Source organism: Oryzias latipes, chromosome 11 (assembly GCF_002234675.1).
Source record: "Oryzias latipes chromosome 11, ASM223467v1".
Classification (NCBI taxonomy): Eukaryota; Metazoa; Chordata; class Actinopteri; order Beloniformes; family Adrianichthyidae; genus Oryzias; species Oryzias latipes.
In genome coordinates, this window is record NC_019869.2 from 9834065 (window position 1) to 9861916 (window position 27852).

At 39.8% G+C, this 27852-nt stretch overlaps 1 protein-coding gene across 2 annotated transcripts; it reads left to right on the forward strand.

Moving 5' to 3' along the window:
• snx13 (sorting nexin 13) lies at positions 1–27037 on the forward strand. 2 transcript variants are annotated; one of them, XM_023959800.1, is made up of 25 exons: positions 1–164; positions 9791–9903; positions 9973–10075; positions 10250–10339; positions 12028–12149; positions 12232–12350; positions 14179–14283; positions 14357–14445; positions 14525–14608; positions 14688–14826; positions 14939–15027; positions 15147–15246; positions 16946–17139; positions 17253–17357; positions 17446–17616; positions 19687–19756; positions 21072–21250; positions 21326–21433; positions 21511–21621; positions 21736–21897; positions 21975–22046; positions 23632–23777; positions 23850–23918; positions 23994–24106; positions 24469–27037. In XM_023959800.1, exons 1-25 carry the CDS (start codon positions 153–155, stop codon positions 24702–24704), a joined length of 2901 nt encoding a protein of 966 aa, XP_023815568.1. In that variant the 5' UTR covers positions 1–152; the 3' UTR covers positions 24705–27037. The 2 variants fall into 2 exon arrangements, with proteins under 2 accessions (XP_023815568.1, XP_023815569.1); XM_023959801.1 differs by having other exon boundaries at positions 3–164; positions 21108–21250.
• Positions 27038–27852: the final 815 nt, after the last annotated feature.

A 27852-nucleotide genomic window follows, 5' to 3' on the forward strand; every position in this document is an offset into this window, starting at 1 on the left:
CCCAAGATGTAAATCTTACAAACATGGCGACGCTCCGGAGAGAGTACGGAGCATTGCAATGAGACTGCTTTCAGCGGAAAGAATTGCCTCAACTTGGCTTGTTACAATGTGGTGGAGTTAGCCAGAGCCACCGCGTGCACAGCCATTAGATCATGTTAGCTGAGGTAAGTTGGCGCGGCTGAGATACAGTCGTGTGTTTTCCACTGGTGATCGAGGCTAGTTAGCTAGAACGCAGCTAGCGCCTGAGTGCTAGCCCCACAGGTAAACAGAGCCTGTCAGGCGAGGGAGAGAACGGAACTAGCCACTGGCGTTCCAGAGAGCCTGTCAGCTAGAAGTGGCGGTCAGTCCCGGATAATACATCTAAGGGGCTTAGATAATACCGGCACTGTGTCAACAGACAGTTCGTTCTGGATTAGCAGGACACTGACTGTGTCGGTAATATCATGTGTTCATATGATGATAAAAGTCTGGCAGTGTCGAGTTTCTGTATTATTACAACACATACAGGTGAGCTGGGCTTTAGAAGCTGCAATGTTAAAGCGTAAAGCCGAGGTGTTGGTCGTATAGGCAGCAGGTTACAATACAACTACTACTAGTAGGACTTTTTCTTAGTTTTCGTCTTGAGAAAAAGTTAGGTTCTCTAAAACGAAGCATAACATATATCTTATTATTCCTTATTCCTAGTTTCATTTCTGCAGTATAAGTAAAATTTTGTTTTTAGCTATTCTTTGTGTGTTTTTTCTTTAAGTCAGCCTTGCATTCACGTTGATTCACCACGTCCATCACGTGACCAATGCTGATTTATCCGCCCGACTTTGTGCAGACAAAACTACTAAATTCCATAGCTTGAAGTAATCATATGACTGCAATAATCAATGTGACAGCTTTACATACATCTTTGAGTTCTGAAAATCATAACATTTTGTCTATTAGGAGGCTTCATTGTGGCATTTTCTATCTTGATAAAGGACGCATATAAAGAAAATTAATATTAAAATTGCATTTCTGAGAAATTATTTTTTCGAATTGTAAATCTGGAGCAGACAAAATAATCTCCCAGGAAAAAGCTTGTAGTATTGATGTAGGTGCTACAGTTGGTGGATCTCAAGCTCGATGCTCCGCTCCATTCTTATACATACAGGCGGACCTTGAAGACGACCAGATCCATGTACATCTTTAGCCTTGTTTCCACTTAGCGGTACGGTACCATAAGGCGTGCTACGATACGGTCCTATTGATTCTGGCGATCGTCTCGACTCAGTTAAGCTTCGCTTCCACTGAGCGGTTTGTTTTCATGGTGAATGCTTGGTGTAGACCGCCACCTGTAATAGCGTCATTGTAGTGTGATGACAATAAAAGCAACAGCAGGAGGTAGGGCTGCACGATATGAGCAAAACTTGCGATGTGCGATATTAGTGATCAATATTGCGATAACGATATAATTTGCGGTATATAAACAAATGGCAAAACAACCAAGAACATCATTACCATCTCATTGCAACAGTTTAAAAAAATGATACTCCAAATGACCCTCGTTGATGTAGGAGGCAAACATCTAACATGAAAGGGCTCATCTGATTGGTCAACATTGGAAAGGGTCCATCCAATTGGTCAAATGCATAAATGGATTTATTTGATTCGTTAAATGCTTCAAGCTGCCATAGGATTGTTTTAGCACATTTAAGGTAACCATTTATTGCGATTTTTGCTAACTTTTGCGATATGGATATTGCACTGCTTGATATTCCGATAACGATAAATTTGCGGTATATTGTGCAGGCCTAGCAGGAGGTCATACAGCAGCTCATATTTTTATTGCTTTACTTCTGATACATCGTGTATAACAGGAATTTAGTGTTATTTGAAAAAAGATTGTGGGTGACTAAGAATACTTTTAAATGTTGGAAATGAGCGCTATATTGGCGCTTTCTAATGTAGTCATCACTTTCTGCTAATCAAGGGGTGCCTACAGCGGCTCCTCCCCACCCGTTTCGTTCCCGTTTCAATGGATCCACAACCGATGGGGGGGCCCCCAAGAGGTACTGTTCAGCACTGTTTAATGGGTCTATTTTTACAATGGAAACCTCTTAAAATATCGGACCGGACCTTACCAGACCAGTCAGTGGAAACCAGGCTTTTGTTTTTCTTGTCTGAGCGGGCATCTAGCGGAAAACTGTATGGCTGATTAGCTTCAGTATTTCTCGCCCTTTTTGTTGCACCGGTATTGTTAGTTTGGGGTTGTGAGGGGCTGTAAGCTAGAGGGGGAAACTGTAAAAAAAGGGATGATGGAAAGTGGCGCTTATGCCACGCCAATAATCCGTAACCCCCCACACACACACACAATTCAGAGGAAAATTTCTAATGAATTCCTGTTGCTCTGCAGTAACTATGTCCTAGAACAGTATTTTTCAATGAGTATTGTAGTAGTTCTCTGGACAATTTTTTTAAACTATTGTTCAATGTACAGTCAAGATGAGCCACAGGGATCCCCTATCCATCAAGCTGTAAAGAGAATTGTGTTGTGGTAGTCCTGTCTGTGGATCAATTGGCCAACTGAACATTGATTGCACAGTACCGACAAACTCGGACAGCTTGTCCACAAGTAAATGAGTTGCATCAACGAATGCTTGGAATTTAAATCGTTTGAAAGTCATTTTGGGAGCTAAAAGAAAGACAACATTTGCGTTCACAAACCTGTATAGTAGTAGCAAAATTCCTAAAGCAAAGCAATAGTCTTTTAAAGTGTAATATGAATCAAAACCGTAAATATTTCATATTTTGTTATGTTTTTCTGTAGGAGTCAGAATCCAAGAATGAAGGTGTAAATTGTTAGACTAAGACTCCAAAGTCTTTTTTAAAATAGATTGAGTTAAACTAATCTTGTGCCCATTTTAGATTAGATTATAACTTTATTCGATTATGTGTTTTATCATTTACAAAAGTTGAGGCAGTATTACGTCTCTGGAAAAGGTAAAGAGGCGTCTGCAAGCAGGTTGGGAAGGGCGGAGAAATGATTCAGGTGTGATGAGTGACTAAAGAGTGTCATCAAGAATAAAAGGAAATGAGTAGTAGACTTTGGTGAGGGCAGCCATGTTGGTTTTGGAGGCAGAGCTGGAGGTAGCAGAGATGAAGATGCTGAGTTTCTCTTTGGGATGGAAAAGGGATAGAAAGGATAGGTTTTGAATCCATCAGGGGAACAGATAATGGTAGATATTTTGGAGATGAATGCAAGAAATCAGATTGAGATGGTTTGGATATATTGAGAGGAGGAATAGAGACGATGTTGATAAAAGGATCCTGAGGTTGAATATAACAGGGAAGAGGCTTAGAGGAACTAGAGGAAGTTCAAAGAGAATGTCGAGAAGGACATAAGGGTGGGTGACGCCATCAATGGTTGGTGTGGGCATTAAGGAAAAGACTATAGGATCAGATAAAGGTGGACAATTTGCTGTGGTGACCCTTAAAGGGAGCAGTTGAAAGACAAAGAATGGGTAAAAGTAAAAAAGCTCTTAAGATTCTTGCCAAAAAAGTTTTTAATATATTGGATGAATTAATACATAATTTTATTTGCGTTTTTAAAAATTGGTCAGAGGGGTTGATGGGAAGTTCTCTGTTTCCTAGCAAACTGCATTGTTATTTTTGTGCACCTCATTCATTTGCAACAGCTAGGCATTCACAGGAGAGGGAATAAATCTTTATTCACAATAACTCACAACATTGTTCAGTTGTAGTACAGTAAATATAAAACAACAATTATGCTTAAGTCCAGTACATATCACTCCACAAGACCTCTGACTAGCCTTTTTGCTCTAACAATAGATCAATTGGTGCGGCTTTCTAGTTAAGTCATACTACAACAATTTGACAGATTTTCTTTTATCATTGTGTACCCCATTTTGATATAGGATCAGTTAACACAATCCAAATTCATATTTGAATAAATTACAGGACTTTTAGTGTTCCGTATCGTCGCAAAATTTGGTACATGATTATGCCAGAGGTAAGTGTTTTAGGTATTATACAGCTAAGACATTATGCAACATTGGTGCTATATCTTGGTCTGCTTTACCTTCGTTTCTAAGCCTATTCTAAGCCTAGTCTTTGAGACACATTTTTAGTATATGATGTTGTGACACAAATTGTTGGGCCTCATCTAATAAGAGACCAAGGTTTCTAGAGTAGCATAGACCTGTGATTCAAATGTGGGCTGACATTGGAGCCAGGATGCCATCACGTAAGGCCTTCTTGAGATCTAGAACGCCTCTCCTTCTTTCTTCCAGTTATTTAAGGTAGTTGCCCTGCTAAACAAGCAGACAGCTCTCAAGAATTAAGCTCTGTAAACGTCTGCTGAGACCTTATTCTTTGTGGAAGTGTGTCCATTTGTATTTACGGTACGTCTTGGATATGCTGAGATGGAAATGAAGTTCACACATTGCAGCACTATTAGGTTTAGATAGATATTTATTTTCAGTCTGCAGCTTCCAACTTTAATGCGAAACTATATCATCAGAAACCCAGTTTGTGTGTTAAAGATGGGATGAGGCTGACTTCATCTTTATCTCAGGTGATAGTGTAGGCGGTATATTGGGTTTAAGAAACCTCACCAGACCTGAATCCCACCTGGCTTTTCTGTCATGTGTCTTCAGTTTGAGTTCCTTCTCATTGAGAGGCTGTCCAATTTTAGATGATGATTTTGATTAAAGAAACTGTTGGGATTTCAGCCAATGGCTGCATAAACAATGCATCATAAAGTGCCTAATGATAGACTGAAGAAATATGGCTGTTACTTATAGAGATTACAGATCTCTGCTATTACGCCCTGTACATTTTTTTTTGTTCAAAAATATTTTTCCACAGTAAATCATAATGAAATTCAACCTAATCTTCTAAAAAATACTTGAAAAATATCTTGCTTTGTCAAATTTAAATAGATTAAATACTGCATGGAAGACATTATAGCTCACTACTGTAGCTCGTTGGATTGGGCTCCCAACTACCTGATTGGGTTTGAGCCCTAGAGCTGTCTCATTGTTTCTATGGGCAGGATACTTATTCTCACATTGCTTTCAATTCTAGGAAATATGCTAACTCTTTGAGATAAAAGCTTGTTAATAACTACAGGTTAAATATCTTGTCATATGGAAAGTAATATTTAGTTTTTTATTTAATGTTGTGCTTTTTTTAAAGATCCTTTCAGATTAGAAGAGTGTGGTGTGGTGGCCCTTTTGTACTTTCTCTTGCTGTTGAGCATTAACCCTGGATTTGTGAGAGCAGGACTTTGGTGAACTAAGTTAACCTTTTACCCCGTCACGTCAGTGATCCAGCCTGCAGCTTAGCTTTCATGAGCTTGCACTGTGTCACAAAAATAGATCAATTTTTGAGCAACTCTTCCTGCACTGCGTAATGCACATTTAGGAACAGACTAGATCATTTTGTTTTGCTTTTTTCATCAACATATTTGCATGTCTAAATTTAATGCATACCTACGAACAAAGAAAGAGAAATATTTTTAAAGTAAAGTGGACTTAACAAATACATTATTGATCAATGTAGTGATAACAATAGCAGGATGGAAGTTTCTGAAGTCATTCCAACTTCTGCATGGTCCCATGTTTACATTTCAAGACATTGTTCATGTCACAAGACTTTGGTTCTGTTGTATTCACAGTTTTGTTTCTTTTCTTTTGTTTTTATTTATGTTCGGTTCTGGGTTAATTGGGAATTTGCCAAAATGCTGTAATGTGTGAATCCCCAATGGGCCTGGGTGTTGATCATCAGAACAGATGCTTCATGGTTTAAACCCTGTGTAAGCTGTAATGACTCAGAAGTGTCAGTTACCATCTGTTTCTTCACAGCCAAACCTCGCTGTCTTATAGGCACAGCCTTGCTAAAAGCTCTTACATTGATTTCTGCTTGGAGAAGCTGTTGAAATAAGATTTGTTTAGTTTTTGGAAAACTACATTTAGCTAAAAACAAAAGAACTACTAACTATTTACTTGTATGTGATGTTAAATCTGAAAATCATTTAAGTTTTAGATAATTAAAAAAATAAAACACTGTTAACACCTGTTTCTTGTAAAATGTACCTTTAAACACTGTCAATAACAGAATTTGCATTTGTCCCTTGGTTAGTTAGGCGTCATTAAATTGTGAGGCATATTACGACCTGAAAAGATAACAAGGGTGCAGAAAACACATTTAATATTTTCTAAAACCTTTGACTACACACGAAAATGTAGTAAAAATATATTCTAATAATCAACTACAGTCTCTAAACAGTTCATATTCCCGTAAATTCCCAACTAAATGTCAGTTTAGTCGCCTTTTTTTTTGCGACACCATGTTAGAGCCAAACGTCATCAGTAACCAGTGATTGGTCCAAATCGGTATAATCGTCGTTTCTATGGCAAACCAACAATCTTGCCAATATGGAGTGAGCTTGTTAAAGTCCACAACCCTTCCACTTCAAAGCAGACCACACAAAATCTGTCAAACGTTCTAAACGTTCAACATTGGCACCAGCGGGCACCACATACCTTTATTGAGGCATCTAATTGGCCAGTTTGTAATATGAATTGCCTGCACTACAGAAGAATTTTGTGGAAAAAAATAGGATTAACAAGAACGAGTTAAGTCACTCTGACAAATATGACTGAGTAATAGCTGTTTATTTCTCAATAGAAATAAACTTTATGAAATAAACTTCTTTACCTAATCCCACCATATGATCATGACTAATCTAATTATGTTTGACTTCTTCTAACAGATAGTTTTGTGTTTTTATTCTGTTTTATTAATGTCAAAAGGGGTTGAGACAGACTACATCTGAATTCTTCTCCTACCCCCACAGCTTCTCCCTACCCCTACATTTATCCCTCCAAATGGAGAGATATGGAAAACCTAAGTTATCGCTCATCATGAAACAAGTAAAGAAATTCATTTCTCCTTCTCTCACAATTGCTGAGGATCACCCTACAGGCGGTGGGGTAACTAACCCTAAGCTGGTCCCTACCACTCCTCCATAAAAAAGCATTTTGGACACCACTACAATTTCAAATGCCCCTACAATTGGAGGGGTAGAGAAAAGCCGTAGGGGGAAATTCAGATTCGGCCCTAATCAATTTGGCTTTATTTTTGATGGAAGACAACCATTCTGTGGTTATCATCTGGGCTGAATTTCAAACAAACCTATAAAACACTGCTGACTTGTGCCTTAACCAATCTAAAACACCTAAGATGTTAAAACTATAAGAAAAGAAAAACCTCAGTGTGCTTGCAGTCATCCAGATAATTAGACAAAAATAAACTGTGATGTGTTATATAATCAAAACAAGAGTGTGCCTTTTTGCAAGTGGAAAACAAAACGAAATACTGCCTTTTCTGGTATAGTTTGATCATATTTAGATCCAATAATTCCAATTGTACAATTATTTGTTAGTTTTTGCTCATATTTTTAAAATAAATGCTGATTTTTTTCTGTTTATCTTTTCAAAGACTATGTAGTTGTTGCATTATCTTGTATTTTATTTAACGCTTAGTTGTTATTTTAACTACCGTCTGCATTTTTAAATCCAGTTCTGCTGTTCTTTCTCTAGCTATCTGTCTAGTCAGCGATGGGTGTGCAGTAGTAGTTTTTCCTGTGTTGTGAAACAAACCACAGTAGGTGGAAATGATGAGCTGTAACACATTTGTAGAGTTTTATTAGAATCTTATCTTTGATATGAAATGATCTAAGTTGCTTACTGTATGAAAAAAAATCAGTTCATTTCTTTTTAATTTTGGTTTTCTACTGTTTGCCATCTTCTTTTGTATTTTCTTGTTGTTTTTTTCTGTCAAGTAACAGTCTGACTTATTTCTGTTAACATTTTCAAATGTTTTAATTTATATTTGAGTAGCACTGACTGTCAGTATGTTGACAATCAGCTTTTATCTTGAAGCTTACATACCTATCATGTGTAAATGTGACATTGCTGGGAGATGGTGTCGTGTGTTATCAGATTAACCACGGCTGCCTGTGGCATTGAGAACAATAAGGAAGTGTCCTGGGGAGGCCTTGTCTTGCCCTTCTGGCTCCTGGTTGGAGATTCTTACTTAAGAAAGGAACGTGAATGGATCCAGAGTGTTTCACTTTTTGGGGGTTTGCAGGTACGGTAAATTGGGAGTGTTTTGTAGAGAATGCGTAACATGTTTTAATTCTAAAGAGATGTGTTTGGATTATGGCTTTGTGCATAATCAGGCGGCCAGCACCTGGATTAGAAACTGGCATACCTTGCTTAGGTGTGTGACCTAGATTGAGTCACCCATTTACCAGTTACAGGGAGGTGTGCTGTAACAGGTTTATATTTAAACGGAAAAAAAAAGAAAAAGCTTGACAGAATAGATTTGTTAACTCTCCATCGGATAGCATGGAAAAAATGAGAAATACATGTAGAAAATAGTGAAGCAGTTTCCTTAGATTGGTCGGAGAGAGGATTGACTGGAAACTAGAGTTTGGGTTCCTGCATTGACAATAACAGGAAAACTAAAGGATACGACAAGAAAGAACCAAATCCCCCTTCCAAAAAAGACTAGTCTGACTCTTCATCTGACAGTGGAACACCACAGTTTCTCATTGAGTTAGTCTTGTGATCTCGCTCCTCCAGGGTTTTTCATGCTTTTTTCAACAATGTACTCCCCTGATGAAAAATCAAGCAAACTTATAAGGAAAAAAATGTAAAAACAACTGTGAAAACAGTTAAAGTCTGACTCCAATCATTCTTTGATCTACGGTACTTTCAAAGCATTCCCAGTGGTCTTTTAACTATGATCATGCCGTTTTTACTCAGAATCAAAAAACCTGTGTCGTTTTCTAGGACATAGTTCCTGCAGAGCGGCAGGAGGTCATCAGAAATTCACCCCCCCCCCCTTCTGTTTACACGCTCTCCTGCTGGCGACAGCTCATCACACCCCCAGCCTAACATTATCAATGCAACAGAAATAGCAAGCAATATTGGGGATATCCATCTGTATAATCTTTAGCCAGACTCCAGCTCACAGAGGAGGAAAACAAAGACACAAATGGATCTAGTCCTCTACAAGAGGACCATAATGGAGCGGAGCAGGGAGCTTCAGGGCGTACTTTCTACTTAACAACCACAAGCTTTTTTCAAACTGCATTTCTGTTGTCCGCTCCTGATTCCCAACGATTTGAATGAAGAAATACTCATATGCAATTTTAGGATTAATTTTAATTACATATATCTTCTGTCACCAGAAAAATGCCACAAAACATTTTCACTGGAATATTTTAAAGGCTTAAAATGTTGATAATTCAATTAACTGACCGAACTGGTAAAGGAGACGTCTCCTCATAAAGATAATTATTAAAACATTTATGTCTCAGTTACTTCACTTTCTTGGTGAAGTTATGTTTGTTTTCTGTTAGTATTTTTACAAAGAATTTCTGTTAATATTTGGAGGCTGTTTGGTGATTTTTATTCTTATTTTTCTTTTATTTTCAATTTGATGAAATTCACCTCTAAACGTTTTTGTCTCAGTAAAAAAAACCTTGTTCAGAGCAGCAATCAAATTTGTCTTTTAAATCTGATTTTTATTTTTTCAAAGTTGTTTTCCCTTCCCTATTTTAGAAACATAGGTGCGAACTGTTTTAAAATCAACTTGTGAATTAATTTAACTTTGGTAAAATAAAATATTAATATATTTAAACATGCAATGGCAGCTAAACATTTGCAATTCCTTGTTAATTTTGAATTCCAAATAAGTCGACACTTTGGTGTTTTGCTCATTTCAGGCCAGTCTGTCCATCTGGGGATGGGGGGGTCTTGGAGTTGTGCTGTTTTTTGTCACCTTTGGACCTTTCGCCATATTTTACCTGGCATTTTATATCTTCTGCTTCATTGGAGGGTAAGCAGCACTACTTCACTTTACACTGCTATATGTCTTCTCCTCTCAATAAACGTCTTTTGTTCCCAGGGGATTTGCGGTTACATTGCTTTACGGGAAGATAAACTCAGAGAAACACTTGGAAAAGTGCGAACATTCATACCTGCCACCTACACAACCCGGTATTCTGAAGGTAAGAAGACTTTTTAGAAACTTAGTGGATTTTAAAACAGAACACATTAAAGAATATGCATGCTCACTTGCACAGATAAAAAACGGAATTCCTTTTATGTTAAAATAGATCTGCATGGCAAACATCTACTTTGTTTATTTCCGTCCATCCTGTTTGCTCTTCTGTCTTTGGCAGACACTTGATGAGATGAAGCTGGAGCTGAAGCCTATAAAGATTGACAGGAGACTGACTGGCTCCAGTTTCATTGATGAGCCACTACAGCAGGTGAGTGAGTTTGACTCGTCTTCAACAGTACTGAGTTAGGCCATATACATATGCACCCGTGTGGGGGGGTTGACCTCTATGAGTGCTGCGGGTTTTGGGATGGTCTAGTAATGCCTTAGACACGACTGCCCTTGAAGATGGATACGGGTTGCCAGTGGGCGACAATAGGCAAACTTGAATGGGGACACACAGGTAGCCCGCAGGAAATATCAAAGTGTTCATAAACATTTCTACATGCGTGCTGGTTATAGGTCGTAGTTAACACTTAAACAACACGTGTGGGAAAGTAAGGGTGAAGAAGGTGAGATGCAGGGAGCCAGTTGGTGCTGTTTGAAGTGAGTGTTCCTTTTACATCCTTTGCATGCACCCTGGCTGTTAGAAATGAGGACATTAGACAATCAGAGTGTAGTTTGTGTGGACATCCTACTGTTCTACACATACGCATCACCTGCACACTCCACACTGCGTGTAGTTGCGCGAGGTTGTCTCATTACTAACAACAGGAGTGTAGCGCAAGGGCACCATACGACAACATCACCTGTACGTCTTAAGGGTGTACAACTGAAATGATCCTTATAAATACTTCTCCATACGCTTACCACACGCACAACAGGGCTACGTTCCATTTTCATGATGTCCCATAAGGTGGCTGCACGAGCCTGCATTTACCTATTTGCCCCCCTACTTTTTGTTTAAGTGTTTGCCATGACCAGCCCGTATCCACCCATTAGAGCAGTTGTGACAAAGACACAAGTAACGATCTACAGCCCCAACAATGAGTTCTTTGCGCTCTTTACCCTCACTGTGGTGACGGTTTAGTGTTGGAAGTCTAGTGGAGAAATCTCTTTCAAGAGGTGCTATCTGTAAATAGGTTTTAGTGAGCTGATATGCCGGCTCCAAACATTAAACATGACAAGCATTTATTAATAATTATCTAACAATTATCATGACAAGGTGGTAAAAGAACCTATTTTGCACAGCGGTTTTACACCTTTGACCTCTTACATTTGACATTTATTTGTTTACTGCCAGTGACAGTGCACACATTCTAAGCATTATGTGTGTAAAGTTTAACTAAACCAAACCTAGATTGTTATTGTCTTGGCTCCTGTCTTTGATCTCAGCTGTTGCAGAGATTAGATATTTTCTCTCGAAGTTACGTCAGCATAACCTACTTTTGAAAAACGTTGCTGTTTTTTAGTTAATAGTTAATTAACTGGTAAATAAAACAGATGAGGAATCTGAGTTTAGTAGCTTTTGTTTGCTAGTTTTAGCCTTTTTTTTCTGTGGCTTTAGAACCTCTTGGAGTTTTGACCTCAGTGTTTTAAGTGAAGACACAGCAGATTGTGAGGGTCAGATGATGCTGACTGTTCTGCCGCGGTCTCCATGCTCTTCCCATGAATGCGTGCTTGTTGCAGCTGCATGTGGACCTTGAGATGTCGACCAGCGGAACTCAGTCTGCGTCACGCCTTGATTTTCTGGCACATAGTGTTTGCATTTTTATCTCTGCATTTGCTTGTATGAACACACTTCTTTTTCTACTGTTGGGGTTTATTCATACTGCACCACATGTCCAGTTTTTCAACGGATAAAGATTTTTTTTTGCCAAGATCCTCATTTGAGATGTTAGCAGTTTTCTTTTTATATTCACCAGTACACCGTTGCATGTTCCCTCCAACTGTTTTTAGGTGATCCAGTTTGCACTGAGAGACTATATTCAGTACTGGTACTACACTCTGAGTGAAGATGAGTCGTTCCTGTTGGAGATCAGACAAACACTGCAGAATGCCCTCATCCAGTTCTCCACACGGTAGGAGAACCTTATTAAGGTCTGGCGTTTTTTTTTTATGAATGATTTTCAGAAAGTAAACTTCCTCTTTTTATTTGTCAAGCTCAAAAGAAGTGGACTGGCAGCCTTACTTCACTACACGCCTGGTGGACGACTTTGCCACACATCTACGTGTCTTCAGAAAAGCGCAGGATCGCCTGGCTGAGCGGGAGGACAAGCAAAGTACGCACATGCTTTCTCTCTCACTCGCTGCTTTGGCATGCCTCCATCTACGCATACTTGGTTTATTACATTACAGGAAACTGTCATGAAGCTGGACACAGCTGACTGGAATTTACCAAGTACAGGAGTTCCAAAATGAAAAGAAGTGTCCTCCACCGATGAGGTTTTTTTTTCTGGAATCTGTTTTTTTGGGATTTTTTTCCTTTCTGTTCTTATACAATTGCCAGTATGAAGCCCATTGAGATGACTATTGTTGTAATATTGGGCTATATAAATAAAGTTGAATTGAATAGAATAGAAAGTGTTCCCGGTGCGGTTCTAATTAGGATTTTGCTGTTTTTAGCCAAAATCCAAAAACCTGTGTCGTTTTCTAGGACATAATTTCTGCAGAGCAGCAGTAGTTCATCAGAAATTCACCTCTAAATTGTGGGTGGGACTTTTGGTGCAGATCAAACCCCCCACCCCCTCATAAATTTCTTTTTCTGTACATGTTCTCCATTGTCAAAAAAATCTCCCATTTTCTTGTGTTAAGAACACAAAAAACATGATTTTCATGGCAGTGGGTCTTTTACCTAGCGGCACCAACCAGAATCAAACTGCTTTTATTGTGAAATGAACACTGCGGTGCTGTTTCAGCTGTGTGCAACAGTAAGAGGGTAGTCTAAGCTAAGAAGTTACACTGATAATATTTGGACTTTTCCTGCCCAACACTACATCTGTCATCTCTGAGAGGATGTTGGCAACCCGGAGGATGAGTCTGGTTATGAGAAGCTGGTGGTTTTTACTCTCCAAAGTAAATCAGACAATATCAGACATGCTATTTTTCTCCAGGGTCTCCAATTCAATTCAATTTTATTTGTTTAGCCCAAATTCACAACAACAGTCGTCTCGATGGGCTTCGTACAGTTGAAGTCAAAACTGCCACCGTTTGGCTGTATGTTTACAATGAATTCAGTCCTCCTGGTTTCAACCACTACCGGTGGTTCAAAGCAGGCAGACAGCACATTGAGCTTGGCATTTGTCTGACGCATAACTGACTGGGAATGTTAGGTTGTTCGAGGCCAAATGACTCACACTGGACATATTTACAACTTAGAGGTGCTTGGGACAACATCCAACCACAAAAGATTTACCCAGAGAAATTAGAAGTGAGCAATTCAGAGCAGACTGAGGAAAAGGTCCAGATCTAAACCCATTTTGTTTCTCATTCAAGTCCCACTCTGATCATCTTTTGATCTATTTTCAAAGTGTTCCCTGTGGTCTTTCAATTCTGATTATGCCGCATTTAGCCCAAAAAAAAAAACTTGGAAACTTGCCTCTTAATGGTGGGCAGGACTGCTGGCGTGGCGTAGGCCTCCACTGAAATCCCATCATCCATTTGTTTACACTTTCTACCACACAGCCCCTCTCACCCCCAACCTAATGTTAGCGGTGCAACATAAATGGCGAGCAATTTTGGAGCTATCCAGTTGTACAGTTTAGAGCCAAATTCCAGCGTAGAGGAGGGAAAACAAAGACGGATATGGATCTATTTGTCTACGAGTGGATGCATCAGAATGGAGTGGAGTAGGCACACTTTTATCCTTTTAGCCACTTTTATGAGCGGAGGTCTTTAATGTTTTTGGTAAAAGTATTGAGTTCAATGTGCCTTTGCGTGTGGACAGCTCATCTGGCATTATCTCTTACTTATTGGACGGCGGATTATCCTGTCCACATGTCATTTGAAAACTCTAGAAATCAGATCATGATTGGATAGTGCATGTAAACGGCGTACAGTTGAGAAGTTTTTCAGGGGTGCGGATAATAACATAAATTGTCATCTAACCAGGGGACACCACAGAAGAGCTGGTCGACTCCTTCTTCGAGGCAGAGGTGGAGATGGAGAGGAAGGTTTGTCGAGACATGGTGTGCACCTCACACAAAGATGAAGAAGGTAAACACTGGTGCTCTCTCCCGCCGTTCCAATGGCTTTGATTTGAAGGATTGATGATCTGTGTGTGTCTCAGGTTTTCTTCGGGACTTGTGCGAGTTGCTTCTCTATCTTTTACTACCTCCTGGAGACTTCCACAACAAAAACATGAGATATTTTTTGAGGGTAAGTGCACAAACGCATCTGTAATTTGGTGCTGCTTTAAAAAAACGTAATAAAACAGTTTTGTCCTGATTTGTTTCAGGAAGTTCTAGCGTGCGGTGTGCTGCTGCCTCTGATCAACCAGCTGAGCGACCCAGATTACATCAACCAGTTTGTCATCTGGATGGTAAGAAGTCCACAGTTTAACCCAGAGAAAACCAAACAGTTAGATCAGAATAAGACACGCTGTTGATTTATTTATCCAGATTCGGGACTCCAGCTGTAACTATGAAGCCTTCATGAACATTCTGAAGTTAACAGACAAGCCTACTGAGTTGGAGGCAGTTAAAGACAAGGTTCTGGAGGAGCTGCAGTACTTGCGCTCTCTGGACACTGCTGGAGATGGTAAGCTTCAATTTTTCCTCGACACAAATGTGTTTTTTAGAGATAAAAGCACGGATGGATTTGGGCAAAAATAGCCTGATTTGATGTCTTCTTTGTTTTCTGTGTTCGTTAGACATCAATGTGATCAAGAACCAGATTAACAGTCTTCTGTTTGTGAAGAAGGTGTGTGAGACCAGGATCCAGAGACTCCAGTCTGGGAAGGTGAGACAGGTTTTGTACTGGGGAATCCAGATGAACATGCTCTCACAATAAATGTTGTTCAGTCTGTGCTGCTGCAGCTGGATCTCCTCTGGATCTCATACTGCTTCTTTTCTCTGTAGGAGGTCGACGCCTTGAAACTGGCGGCCAACTTTGGGAAGCTGTGTGTGATCCCTCTGGAACACATCCTCGTCCATAACATTGCACTGCAGTTCTTTATGGGTAACTTAAAAAAAAGAAAAAAAACTATCACCATAAAATCCAGACTTTTTATTGCAGCCTGACATGCTTCTCAGTCCCTCGTGACCAAAGAGGACAGCTAACTCCACTTTACAGATCAGATTACGGTGTGTGTAGTTGTACGCATACTGGAACCTAAGCCAGGCCGCTTTAGATCTTGTTCAGAAAACAGCCAGCAACTTTAAAGTTATAATGATATTATTTTATTCTTGTTTTCTCTCAATTTCAATCTAAAAAAAAGGGTGGATTATTAAAATCTAGGGGATGTCCCAATATGATCTCATGATAGGAGGACCGATCACATAGATTCAGGAATTGGACGTTGTCTCTGACCAACAGGATTTTTTTTTCAGCGCTGTATATTTCAGGCTTATTTCGAATAATGCACAACTAGAAGTCTGCAGATCCTGAACGGATCACAACAAAATGCTGCAGAATACAGCAGCGGTTTGAACAGGAAATGCACAAAAACAGTTCGGTAAAGTTAGCAAGATATTCGCCGATTCTTACTTCCAGGCTCAAACACGAGCCTTTAACACGAGCTATAAACAGTCTGTCTTGCAAACAAAATAACACTATAGCGCCGGCTTTCCTGCTGTTACTCGCCGAAAATCAATTAAACTTTCCGGATTTACATCAAAAGCGCAAATTGGAAATTATCTGGGCTAAGGGCTTTCATGTGTTAGGTCTTAGACCAAATACTAACCTGTAAAATAAAAAGGAGTCTAAAAGCAGGAACCACAGGAACGCTCACTTTGTTCTCCAAAGTTCTTCTAAACGGAAACAGGAAGTTGATCCGTCTTCAGCCACCTGGAGGCGCTGCTAGAGGGCCGAAGGTTCCGCCTACCAGACTCATGATACAGTCCCATTTTCTTTTCTTTCTTTTTTTTCATATACTACTTTTAATAAATGAATTCAAAAATAATTATTTTACTTACTATAAAAAATGGCTTTTAATATAAAGATAAATACCAAATATAGATATTTGGGTGCCCCAAATGATGTTCTGTTTCAGGTCCCCCAGCCGGGACTTGAACCAGGGGCCTTCTTGCCGTGAGGCACAAGTGCTAACCACTGCCCCACCGTACAGCCCTGCAATTCAATTCAATTTATTTATATAGCCCACTATTACAGCATTAGTCATTTCAATGGGCTTTTTGCCGGTAATTGTATAAGATATCCGTCATAGAAGAACTAAACAGACTTTATCTAAACAAATGAAGATTAACTGGGCATCACTAACCTGAGACCTTCCTTCTCGGTAAAGAAAAACTCCTAAAAAAAAACTGATACCACAACAACAATTTTGAAAGAAAATATTTTTTTATAGGATTTTTTAGAGGGGGATATGAATTACATATGATCAAAAATACTCAATAGCTCTGAAGAGACTAAAGCTTTTTTAAAATATTTTAATCAGTTTATTGTTCATTTTTTTATGTGTTAAAAAATAATTGGATCGGCAGATTCTCAAAGTCAAAGGACTCAGAATCAGATTGGGACTAAAAAGAAAAGAACCTGATAGGGACATCCTTACTAAAAATCTGAGAACTATTGCCAAAAAAGATGTTTAAAATCTGTTTCTTCAGCCATAATTGCTGTTCGCCAACAGAAACTGTTGACCTTTGACTTCATCACCTCAGATGACGAGTACCACGTGGACCGTTGTTTGTGCTTCCAGACTTTATGCAGGCGGCGGGTGCTCAGGCGGAGCTGTTCTTCTGGCTCACTGTTGAGGGCTACAGGGTGACGGCCCAGCAGCAGCTGGAGGCCATGCTGAGCTGCCAGAAAGACGGCAAGAAGCAGCCCAGCGCCACAAAGGGGCTGCTGAAAGCTGCTGCTCTAGGTGTTTATGAACAATACCTCTCTGAAAAGGTAGGAGAGATGGAATGCTGTCGAACTAAATGTGCTTTTTTAATCAACTTCTTTCAGTTTAAGATATATTTGCTTTAAAAAATAAAGTTTCTATCTTCTCTGTGTGCTAACAGGCATCTCCCAGGGTCCAAGTTGACAAAACATTAATAACAAAACTGGGGGAGAAGCTCCAAAACGATGACCCCACACCTGAAATCTTTGATGAAATCCAGAGAAAGGTGTTCAAACATTAGATGGTCTTTACTAAAATAGACTCACCCAACTTTTTGTTGTACGCGCTGACGAGTAGTGTTCCCCGTGTGACAGGTGTACGACATGATGCTACGTGATGAGCGCTTTTACCCAGCGTTCAAGCAGAGCCCTCTGTACGTACGCATGCTGGCAGAGCTGGACATGCTCAAGGAGCCGAGCTACAGAGGATCTGATGACGGCGAGGGAGAATCCTTTAACGGCTCACCCACTGGAAGCTTAAACCTGGTTAGTTGTCAACTCGCCTTAATTTTGTTTTATACTGCTGAATATTTGTTGTACAGACAAAAAAAAAGCAATTTCAAGATGGTCTAAAACAAAATGATGAAAAATACATTTTATTTTCTGTTTTTTAATTTATTTTAGCAACACTGTTCTTATTTTCTGTGCAAACTCACAAACCTTACTGTGAAAAAATGTTAGGGTTTGATCTGGGTTGCATCAAAGTCTGAATATGTGGCTACAAAGGGAGATATTCTGTTCACTGACAGCTAGAGAAGAAGCACAGAAATAAATGTGTGTAAACACCTCTGGAATGTTCCAGAGCCCGGGTTTGAATCTGGCGCTACATATGATACATATGCCGAGACATAACGCGATGTTGTACATGAATACATTTCCTTTTTTTTTCTTTTTTTAAGAGTATGACTTAGAAAAAACTCTATCTGAAAAATTAATACGCCTTTCATTGTAATATGTAATATTGTAATATTGTAATAAAATGGTAAAATTAATTGTATTTAATGATCACAATGTTAAGCACTGCAACTGTATCTCTTATATAAGTTGCTTTTACCAAACCAAATTCATAGTGCTTTTATTTTGGTAAATTAAGAAGTATTTGATCTTAAAGGGAACAGTCAACGTTGTCTGATTTCCACAGCAAAATATTTTCACTATAAGCAACAAAAAAAATAAAAGGAATGCGCCTTTAGAGGCTTCTAAAAGTATAAGTGAGGAAATAAAGTGCTTTTTATTTTCAACATTGTTTAATGTAGCTTCTCCAGTACTTTTAAACGTTTCAGGAGCCCGAACTGTTCAAAAATAAATGAAGGGGGGAACTCAACATCAATGATTTCCAGAAATACTAAAGATTGATGATGAAGCAGGATGACAGGGTGAAGGACAGTTGCTTTAATGTGACAAAGATGCTTTATTTCCAGTCTGCTCTGCAGCTGCAGCTCTGCTTTCTCACACGTGGAAGTGAACGCAGATTTCACTGCTCATCGCCACGACGTTGGCCTTTTTTCAGAGCCTTGTACACATCACTCTGATCCATCAGGTCGCTGAACTACAATCTATTGCTGGGAGATTCTGCACAACATTTTGCCTGAGGCTCCGTACATTAGCCGCTGCACTGCTGCATTGCTTCATTCGTTTTTGTCTGAACCGCTAAAAAGCACAGCAATCTGCATTTTTATATGATATTGGCAGCAACATGGCACAGAGTTTCGGTTCGGTACCCATCTTAAGTAAAAACGAAGTAGTTCATCTCTCATAACAACAAAACAAGATGCTTTTCGCTGAGTTCTTGTAGTGCTCTTGTGCGGTGTAGAGCTGCTCAAAGAGGCTCAGTGTGCTCATATATAACGCTAATATATAATTAAATAAATATCGTCTTGACAGCATTTTGAATCTATACAAATATCGCCACATAAAACATCGCGATATATTGCCAAATCGATTTTTTCCAACACCCCTAATCCAGAGGGTCTTTGTGCATTTCTACAGAGGAGTTAGATTCAGTCATAGTTTAGGATTTACTGCTGTGAAAGCCTGGAACAACAGATAGTTTTTATTTGTGAGGAATGAAGAAGTTGCATTGTTTCATCTATTAAACAAACCCATAAAAATCCCTTCAACAGATTTTTTTCTTCTGATCTGCAGTCGGACAGAACAAACAGATTTTTGTTTGTGTCAGGCTGAGTAAAATGAAAATTATTCCAGGAGCAATAGAGACACAGTTGTTTCCACGCAGAAAACAGTCACTGATGGACTTCACTAAATGCTAACAAATTGATCAAATGCTGTTTTTTCAAATCCAGATTTAAGGTTTCACTTTAAGATGTACAACTTGAAGACGTCTTTTAAGATTTAAGACAGGAACTGGTCAAAAAACTAAATATAAAATGCTTTTGGTTTAATTTTTGACTATTTAGAATTGTTTGCTGCAATGTAAGTTCAAAAATGGATCATCTTTTTATTAAAAGTAAAACTAAGATGCAGAGACAACAATATTTTAAGTTCTAGCTATTTATCATTGTTGGTTTATTTGGTCTTTTTTATTTTTATTTTTAGTGTCTAGACGACTATTCAAACTCCTGCCATGAAGACTTTTTGCAGCTACAGGCCTTCATCTCTGACACGGGTAAATTCAACACCTCATCACTGTACAAACGTTTCACTAGACATTTTGGCTAATTTAAAACATTTTCCTTCCTAAGTTGATAGCTTTTGTCTTTGATTAAGTTAGCAAATTTTTGGATTAAAATATTACTAAAACTAATTCAAATTTAAGAAGTTACTGTAGTTTTCGGACTATAAGTCACTCCAGAGTATTAGTCGCAAAATGCATAATAAAGAAGAAAAAAAACATGTATAAAAGTCGGACTTTTAGTAGAAATTTATGCAACGAAATTCGGGACCAAGAACAGACATTTTATTTTGAAAGGTAAATTGTAATAACAGATGATAATAATAGACTGAGTTTATGCACACTTCACTACCATAACACACTTAGCTTCATGAAACATAGGAGGAATCTAATAATAATAATTATTATAATAGCTTAGCATATAAATAATTATTCAGATAACTATGAGATAAAAAAACATGGTGACAAGTCTTTGTATCACTTTTAAACTCACTAAATCCATTGAATTCTGAACCTTTTTTTGTTGTTAACAAACTTTATTGCACATTGTGCCGTTTTACAGTGATTGACATTCAGGGATGCAAAAAGAACACAATTACAAATATCAAATACAACTTATATATAAAAAAACAAGAATAGAAATAGAACAAAGCTAGGAGGTTAGACTTTACGTGAAAATGTTGAATCTATCACATTCAGGCAAGGTTTGGATTGTTGTTTTGCTTCTCAGAATTACGAAGATTATTAAGATTGAGCCAAGAAAAGAATACAATAAAACAAGGTTTTCGACCAGAGAATTTACATTGAATTCTGCATGGACCGTGTTCCACCAGGCTGGCTCTTCTTCTGCCTTGTTGTCTGTAGTCGATTTTAAAACAGCGCCCTCTAGCAGTTGTTAGTGGAGAAGTAATGAACACGTGGACATATATATTTTTTGAAATTACAATGTCGCACCCCCAGCCAAACTATGCTAAACACCACGACCTATACTCCGAAATATACGGTTCGCACAAAATGTTGCTAACTGTATAACACTCAAAAGCCTCTTTTAGTGTTTCACTGCTTGTTTTCCTTTTCACCTGCTAGCTTCACTCATCCGCACATCTGTTGCCTTCTTCATTTCATTCTGTAATGGTTTTCTTTTTCCGGCGCTGCCCCCTTTATTACCACATTTCAACGCCTTTTGGTTCTTTCTGTTGCTGATTTTTTTCCCCCCCCACACTTGGCACTTTTCTTTCCCCCCTACATTGCTTCCTTCATCAACCCCTCCTCTCTCCACTTGTTGGATGTGTGGCCGGACGGTTGTTAGCTGATACTTGTTTTCCCGGATTGTGGGGTGCTGCAGGGGTTTGCAACGATCACGGTAAGACCTACGCGCTGTACACCATCACTGTGTTCAGACGCAACTCAGACGGCAATGAGGACTGCTGGATCACGTACCGCCGCTACTCCGATTTCCATGACTTCCATATGAGAATCATAGTACAGGTAAGTAGGTCCCACCAAACTAGTTTAAGAGGGTGCAACCGTTACTCGTTAAATACCTTTATATGTTTGTTTTAGTTTGAGAACTTGGCGTCGATCCTCAAACTTCCAGGAAAGAAAACCTTCAACAACATGGACAGGGACTTTTTGGAGAAGAGAAAAAAAGACCTGAATGCTTATCTTCAGGTAACGACTTAGTGTGTCTTTTTATCTTTTTTATTCTTGTAGCCCTTTGTTAAGTCTTTCTGTAACTTGTGTTGTAGTTGCTGCTAAACCCAGAGATGGTCAAAGCCTGCCCAACACTGATTCCTTATGTCTACGACTTCCTGGAGAACAAAGCGTACAGTAAAGGCAAAGGAGAATTTGCACGCAAGGTCTCTAAACTTTTTTTTTTTTTTTTTTAACATACGAATATTTCTGGAAAAATCCTGGTCACAATTTTTACTGCTGTAACATTTTTTTAAAGTATTTGTTTCTTGCTTTTTCAGATAGACACCTTTGTAAATCCCCTGCGGAGCTCCATAAGGAATGTCTCCAGCGCAGTGAAATCTCTGCCCGATAGTCTGGCTGAGGGAATGACCAAAGTTTCTGACAACATGGGTCGCATGTCTGAAAGAATCGGTCAAGACTTTAAACAGTCAGTATTGAAGGTAAAGCCGCAAACGCTTGTTTTTTTTTCCTGACGCGGTTCCTCTAACCAGATAACTGAGTTTGGTTTGATCCGCAGGTGCCTCCACTCCTACCCAAGTCGGACATTGACCCAGAACACTGTCGGGTCTCTGCTCAGCTTGACGATAACGTGAGTCACCAGTCTGTGTGCTTCAACCTTTGGCTTCACCCATAGAAACCGGCTTACCGTATTTTCTGCACTATAGGGTGAACATAAGGTGCAATGAATGGTCTGTTTTCAAAAGGATGTCATACACTGGTATGAGAAAGTTTGGGCACCCCTGATAATTATCAGGATTGTTCTTCATAAATCATTGGTTGTTCGGATCATCAGTTTCAGTTAAATGTATCATATATCAGATGAACACAGTGTTATTTGAGAAGTGAAGTGAAGTTTATTGGATTTAAAGAAACGGTGCAATAATTACTTAAACAAAAATAGGCAGGTGCGTACATTTGGGCGCCCCTGTTTTTTTATTGATTTGACTACCTTTAGCAATAATTATTGGAACACAAAACTTGTATCACAAGCTCATTGACCCCTTGACCTACATACACATGTGAAGCCAATCATGAGAAGAGGTGTTTAAGGTGGCCAAGAGCAAGTTTTTCTCCTCTTTGCATCTTCCATGAAGAATGTCAACATGGGAACCTCAAAACAGCCGTTAGATGACCTGAAAACAGAGATTGTTCAACATCATAGTTTAGGTGAAGGATACAAAAAGCTTGCTAAGAGATTTCAGCTGTGAGGAATAAAGTGAGAAAATGAAAGACCACAGGTACAGTTCAGGCAAAGGCCCGGAGTGACCGGCCCAGAAAAATCTCAGATAGGCAGAGGCGAAGGATGGAGAGAACAATCAAACTCAACCCATAGACCAGCTCCAAAGACCTACGACGTGATCTGGCTGCAGATGGTGTCACTGTGCATCGTTCAACCATTCAGCGCACTTTGCACAAGGAGATGCTGTATGGAAGAGTCATTAGCATATTTGCAAAAAAAACAAACAACCTTGTTTGCAACAGCACAACCAGAATTGATCAACAGATGAGGCACACTGTCAGTTCTTAAAAAAGATTACAGCTTTGAATTGCACCTTAAGGCCGGTTTATACTTCACAGCGATCAGCCATCGCATCAGTCGCATCAAGAACCGCGCGGTCTAGTTCGTACCAACGTAGGCTGGATTCGCTCGCGACTGCCCAGTTACAGATGATGTCATCAGCAGGCGTGACTCTTCCCAGCGCTCGGCTGGGAATCGACTGGGAATCAGCTTCTGCTCGAAGGCCCTGCGACCAATGCGATCCAAGCAATTCCAAATTGCTTTGAAGTATAAACTGGGAAAATAGTATACTTTTGAGGTCCAAAATTCAAGGCTCCAACCAAATGAAGTCAATTCCGTGATACAGATTGATCAAGACGTGTCAACATTTCTATGGCAACAACTCTGATTGGTCTGTTTATAACTTGAATAACTTTCACTACAAAAAAAAGTATTACAAAAAATGAGAATTTGCAAGAAATGTTCAAAAAAAGGTAGCAAATGAATAATGGTTATTCTGACCAATACAATGACGGAGTAACAGCTGTTCATTTCTCAATAGAAGTCTATGGGATTTTGGCTTCTTGGAGCCAGCGGGTACTTCCTGTTTGGAACACCAGAGGGGAGGGGTTACTCAGTCCAGTTCTTGTACAGTGAATGATTTCTTTATGTTCAGGTGGATGACAACATCCCACTACGGGTGATGCTGCTGCTGATGGATGAGGTGTTTGACCTCAAAGAGAAGAACCAGTGGCTGCGCAGGAACATCAAGAACCTTCTGCAGCAGCTGATTAGAGCCACTTATGGAGACACTATCAACAGGTCAGCAGCTCGCCATACAGTGAACACTTTGAAAAGAGCACACTGTTGATCCTCATTTATATGTCTCTGCAGGAAAATTGTAGATCATGTAGACTACTTGACGTCACCAGAACAGGTGGCAGAATATGTGAAGAAGTTCAGGTAATCACTCAGAGCAGAACTCCCCGGTTGGTTTAATGCAACTTGTTAACTCAGAGTATGTTTCCCTGTGATTAGGGACTCCTACTGGCCCAATGGCATTCTGGCTGAGAGCCCGCCCCGTCGGGACAAGAGCATCCGCATGAGGACGCGAGTGGCAGCAAAGACCAGCTTGTTGGGTATCATGCCAGGTGAAATTACACTCACCAACTCCATGTTTTTTTTTTTTTTTCTGTTTATCTCTATGACCCACGTCCCATCTCACTCACCCAACACATTTGTCCACTGCTTATGTGTCCCCGCCATACACAACACGTGCTTTTTGACATACCCTAACTCGCTGATCATTTATGTGATACATTTGATCCCAATGGATTCTGTTGCAGCTTTGCCCCATGTCAGAGTCAGCTGAGTTATGTTGATGGCGTTAGCACTTCACTACTGTAAAGTGTTGCATAACATCTGCTTTTAAAGAGCTACGGTAGTCAAAGTCTGTAGACGCTGGAGCTAAAGGGTTAACATCAGCTGATGATTACGCTGTATTCTGTCTCAGATGAACTGAAACACATCATTGGAGCAGAGACCACCAGAAAGGGGATCCTCCGCGTCTTCGACATGTTCCAGTACCAACCCATGAACCGGCGGTTGGTGTACGTGTTCCTGGAGGGCTTCCTGGAGACCATGTTTCCGCAGTACAAATTCCCCGAGCTCTTTGTGAAGCTGCACTCCCGTTCTCCGCGCATCCACAGATACAACCAGAAACTCAAATGCTCTTCTGCGAAGAGGTGACAGGAAGAGAAGCAATGCAACAGGGAAAGGGGTCATCCCGGCGCCGGGGGTCAGGCTGGGAGGGTTGACGTGAACAGGGAGGTGCGTGCGTGCGACCTCCGCCCGTCCTCTTTCCTTGCACATTCCTGTCGGCAAAAACACTCCACTCGTCCAGCTGATATTTTCTTTGGAGTCGAAGGACGAGCACCTCTGCCTCGCTGTCTGTCACCCTGTGAAGAACACAAATCCTATCATTTGCACCAAGACTGAACATGGCAGTCTTCAGTTTTTATAGATTCTTTGCGTTTGTTTGTTTTAAGTGGAGCTTTATCCCGGGTGAGGCGCTGCTGCTTTTTCGTGGTCCAAAGAGCAGAACACAAATGTTTTGGATTTATTTTTAGGGCTAGATTGCGTAGATCCACACCTTGCCTTATCTTCCCAAGTTAATTCTCCCTCCCACTCAGCTGTAATCAAACTTGGCCTCTTTCTGTAGAAGCTCTCTACTCATGTTTTTTTTTTTAGGACAACCAAAAATCGCACTCACATCCTAAAACTTGTCTAAAGAAATGTTCGTCAAAGTGTTTTATTTTCCTTTTTTGTCTGATTTTTCTTCTCCATCCTAATAGCTTCTCCTGTTGGTTCCTCTGAGTGAACCCATAGAAACGGGCACATCCCCTTTAAGCTACTGTCGTAACCCGTGACGACCAAAGCTCATCCTGCTCTGTTCTGACTCTTAGACACTGTGTTTGAAGGAGACTTTTAACCTGCGAGAAGGTGAAGCTTTAAAGGGATATTTCACTTTTTGACTCATCAGAATAATGGTTTAGGCTAAAAGCTGCCGGTTCCTTTTATGGTGTTTAACACAGTTCAATCCTAAAAAAGAAAAAAAAAAACTTATTTTTTAACCAATTAGGCTAAAGTATTTTTTCACATCACTGTTGGATTGAATATCATTTTTTACCTAAACGTTTAAGGGATAAAAATGGTCGAGCATCCGTGATCTCATGATTAACAGTTAAAGTCTTGAGGTTAGAGCTGTATGAAATGGTGAATAATTGACTTTTCCTTTGAGCTGCTTGACTTCTTTCAGCAGCAGGGAAACAATGACCAAGTGGTTCCATGAACCCAGTCATTCCCAATCAGTAGAAATATCCCTGAAAGGACAACCTGAGGTGCGTCTCTGTGGGAGGCCCGCTCTTGAATGTACTGCGTTTGTGTAGAAAGGGGTGTGTGTGTGTGTGTGTTTGCTTGTTTAGCATGAAGAGGCTTCAGTCAGACAGAAACTGTGTAGCAGCCTTAAACCTAGAACCAGTTTCTACTGACCTGCACACCAGGGGGAGCTCTCCTTCACACCACTGAACTTTTAAGGAAACATACATCCAGTAGATGGATCCCTCATCAACTTTACTTTAAGATTTGTGTTTGTTTGTTTTTTTTTGGTGCAATATAAATTCTTTGTTCCTTTAATGCATGTGCAGTTTGATCCATCATGTAGTGAAAATGATATTTTTATTGGAGAAACCATGAAAGGAGTCTCTGAAAGTTCCTTCTTTCCCCATGAACTTGACATTCCGCTGTCATAGATTTTTTTTTTACCGACTTGTTTTATAAGTCTGTGGTTTCCTTTTTGGAGTGCAGGGTTTCTGTTTTTCACTGCCCGCTCTGGTGGAATATGCTCGGGTGTTGCTGAAGCAGTGCTTGAGGACGTTCCATGTCACGGCGGATTCATTAGTCTCACTGGGCTACGGGAATTGAGAACCTGTCTCCCTGGTGGCAATTTGGGAGCGCCATGCGGAGTGCGAGGAAACCCCCGACTCCCTTCACGCGTTTACACAAAGTTCTTTCTAAAATGGGCTCAGCGGCTCCACAGGGACTCGGATCGGTGGAATCGATGCCGATTAGCACTTACTGTAGCAAAGGTGGGAGTCCCACTTCCGCCGGTTTCAGACGCATCTCCCTGGACTGCGGCATTGCTCCCGCCGCGCTGGTGGACTCTGATCGACTTAAAGGATCGCCAATCCCATGATGTCACCTTAAAACTTCTGCACACCTCTCCATACAGGAAGGCTCGTCTTTTTTTTAACCCCAGTATATGAATATGTAATAATGAAAATGTGTGCATATCTGTGTACAGTATGTGTTAATAGTGTGCCTAATTGTACTTCAACTCTATTTTCATATTTTTCTTTAATCTAAAAAAAAAAAGAAATGAATCAGAATGTTATGATCATTTTCCTCAACTGGAAATGACCAGGGTTTTATTATTTTGGCATAAAGCTCATGTTTTTGTTTTTTTGTGAGCACCTGAGCTCAGATCAATATAACACTAATAAAAAAGCTACTTGGACAAGAAATCCTGCAGTTTCACCTCTTTGCTTCTTGTATTTGTAAAGGTTTTATTTATGAACATTGTGTTTTTTTTAATGGATTTTACTGCAGCATACCTTTCCCTTGGCTCTAGTTCTACAAGTATTCTTACTCCAATATAATGGACTGCTTCCTTCCACATAATGTCTAATATTTGTAACATTTCTATTGATTCTAATAATGCACAATTTGTATAGAAATTAGTTGTAGCCATCACAAGCCAGGTTAAAAAGTGTCTGCTATGATAGCCCTACAATTTTTAAAATCTTTAGAATTCTGCAAAAATTAAATTTTTAAATTCGGGGAGAATTGGTGTTCTATTGGCCTCCAGGTATTTGAAATTATCAGTATGTTATCACGTATTTTACGTACGTCCAAGGCTGCACTTGTTGGCCGCACGTATTGAAAATCAAACTTAAATTCCTATCATATGTCATACAGTTAGGCATGTGACGTGTTCTCCGCATTTGGTCCATCCCCTGGAGGAGCGGTGAGCTGCAGATACAGCAGATACAGGTGGTTTTATCTAAACCTTAACCCTTGTGCTATCCTAGACACTTTAACATTGGGAGTTGGGTCATCTAGACCCACTAGACGGTGCTCTGAACCTTTTTTCTTCCATGATTTGTGATTTTCACTGGTGTCCATGGATTAAATGAAATCTTTCCACCTTTGTCATGGTAGGGAGAACACGTCAATGTAAGGGTGGGGTCATCTAAGATAGCACAAGGGTTAAACCTTCCTCTAATTCTGTGCGGCCAAGACAAAAGTCGCACGTATTTCAAGACTTGGGTGCCAATAG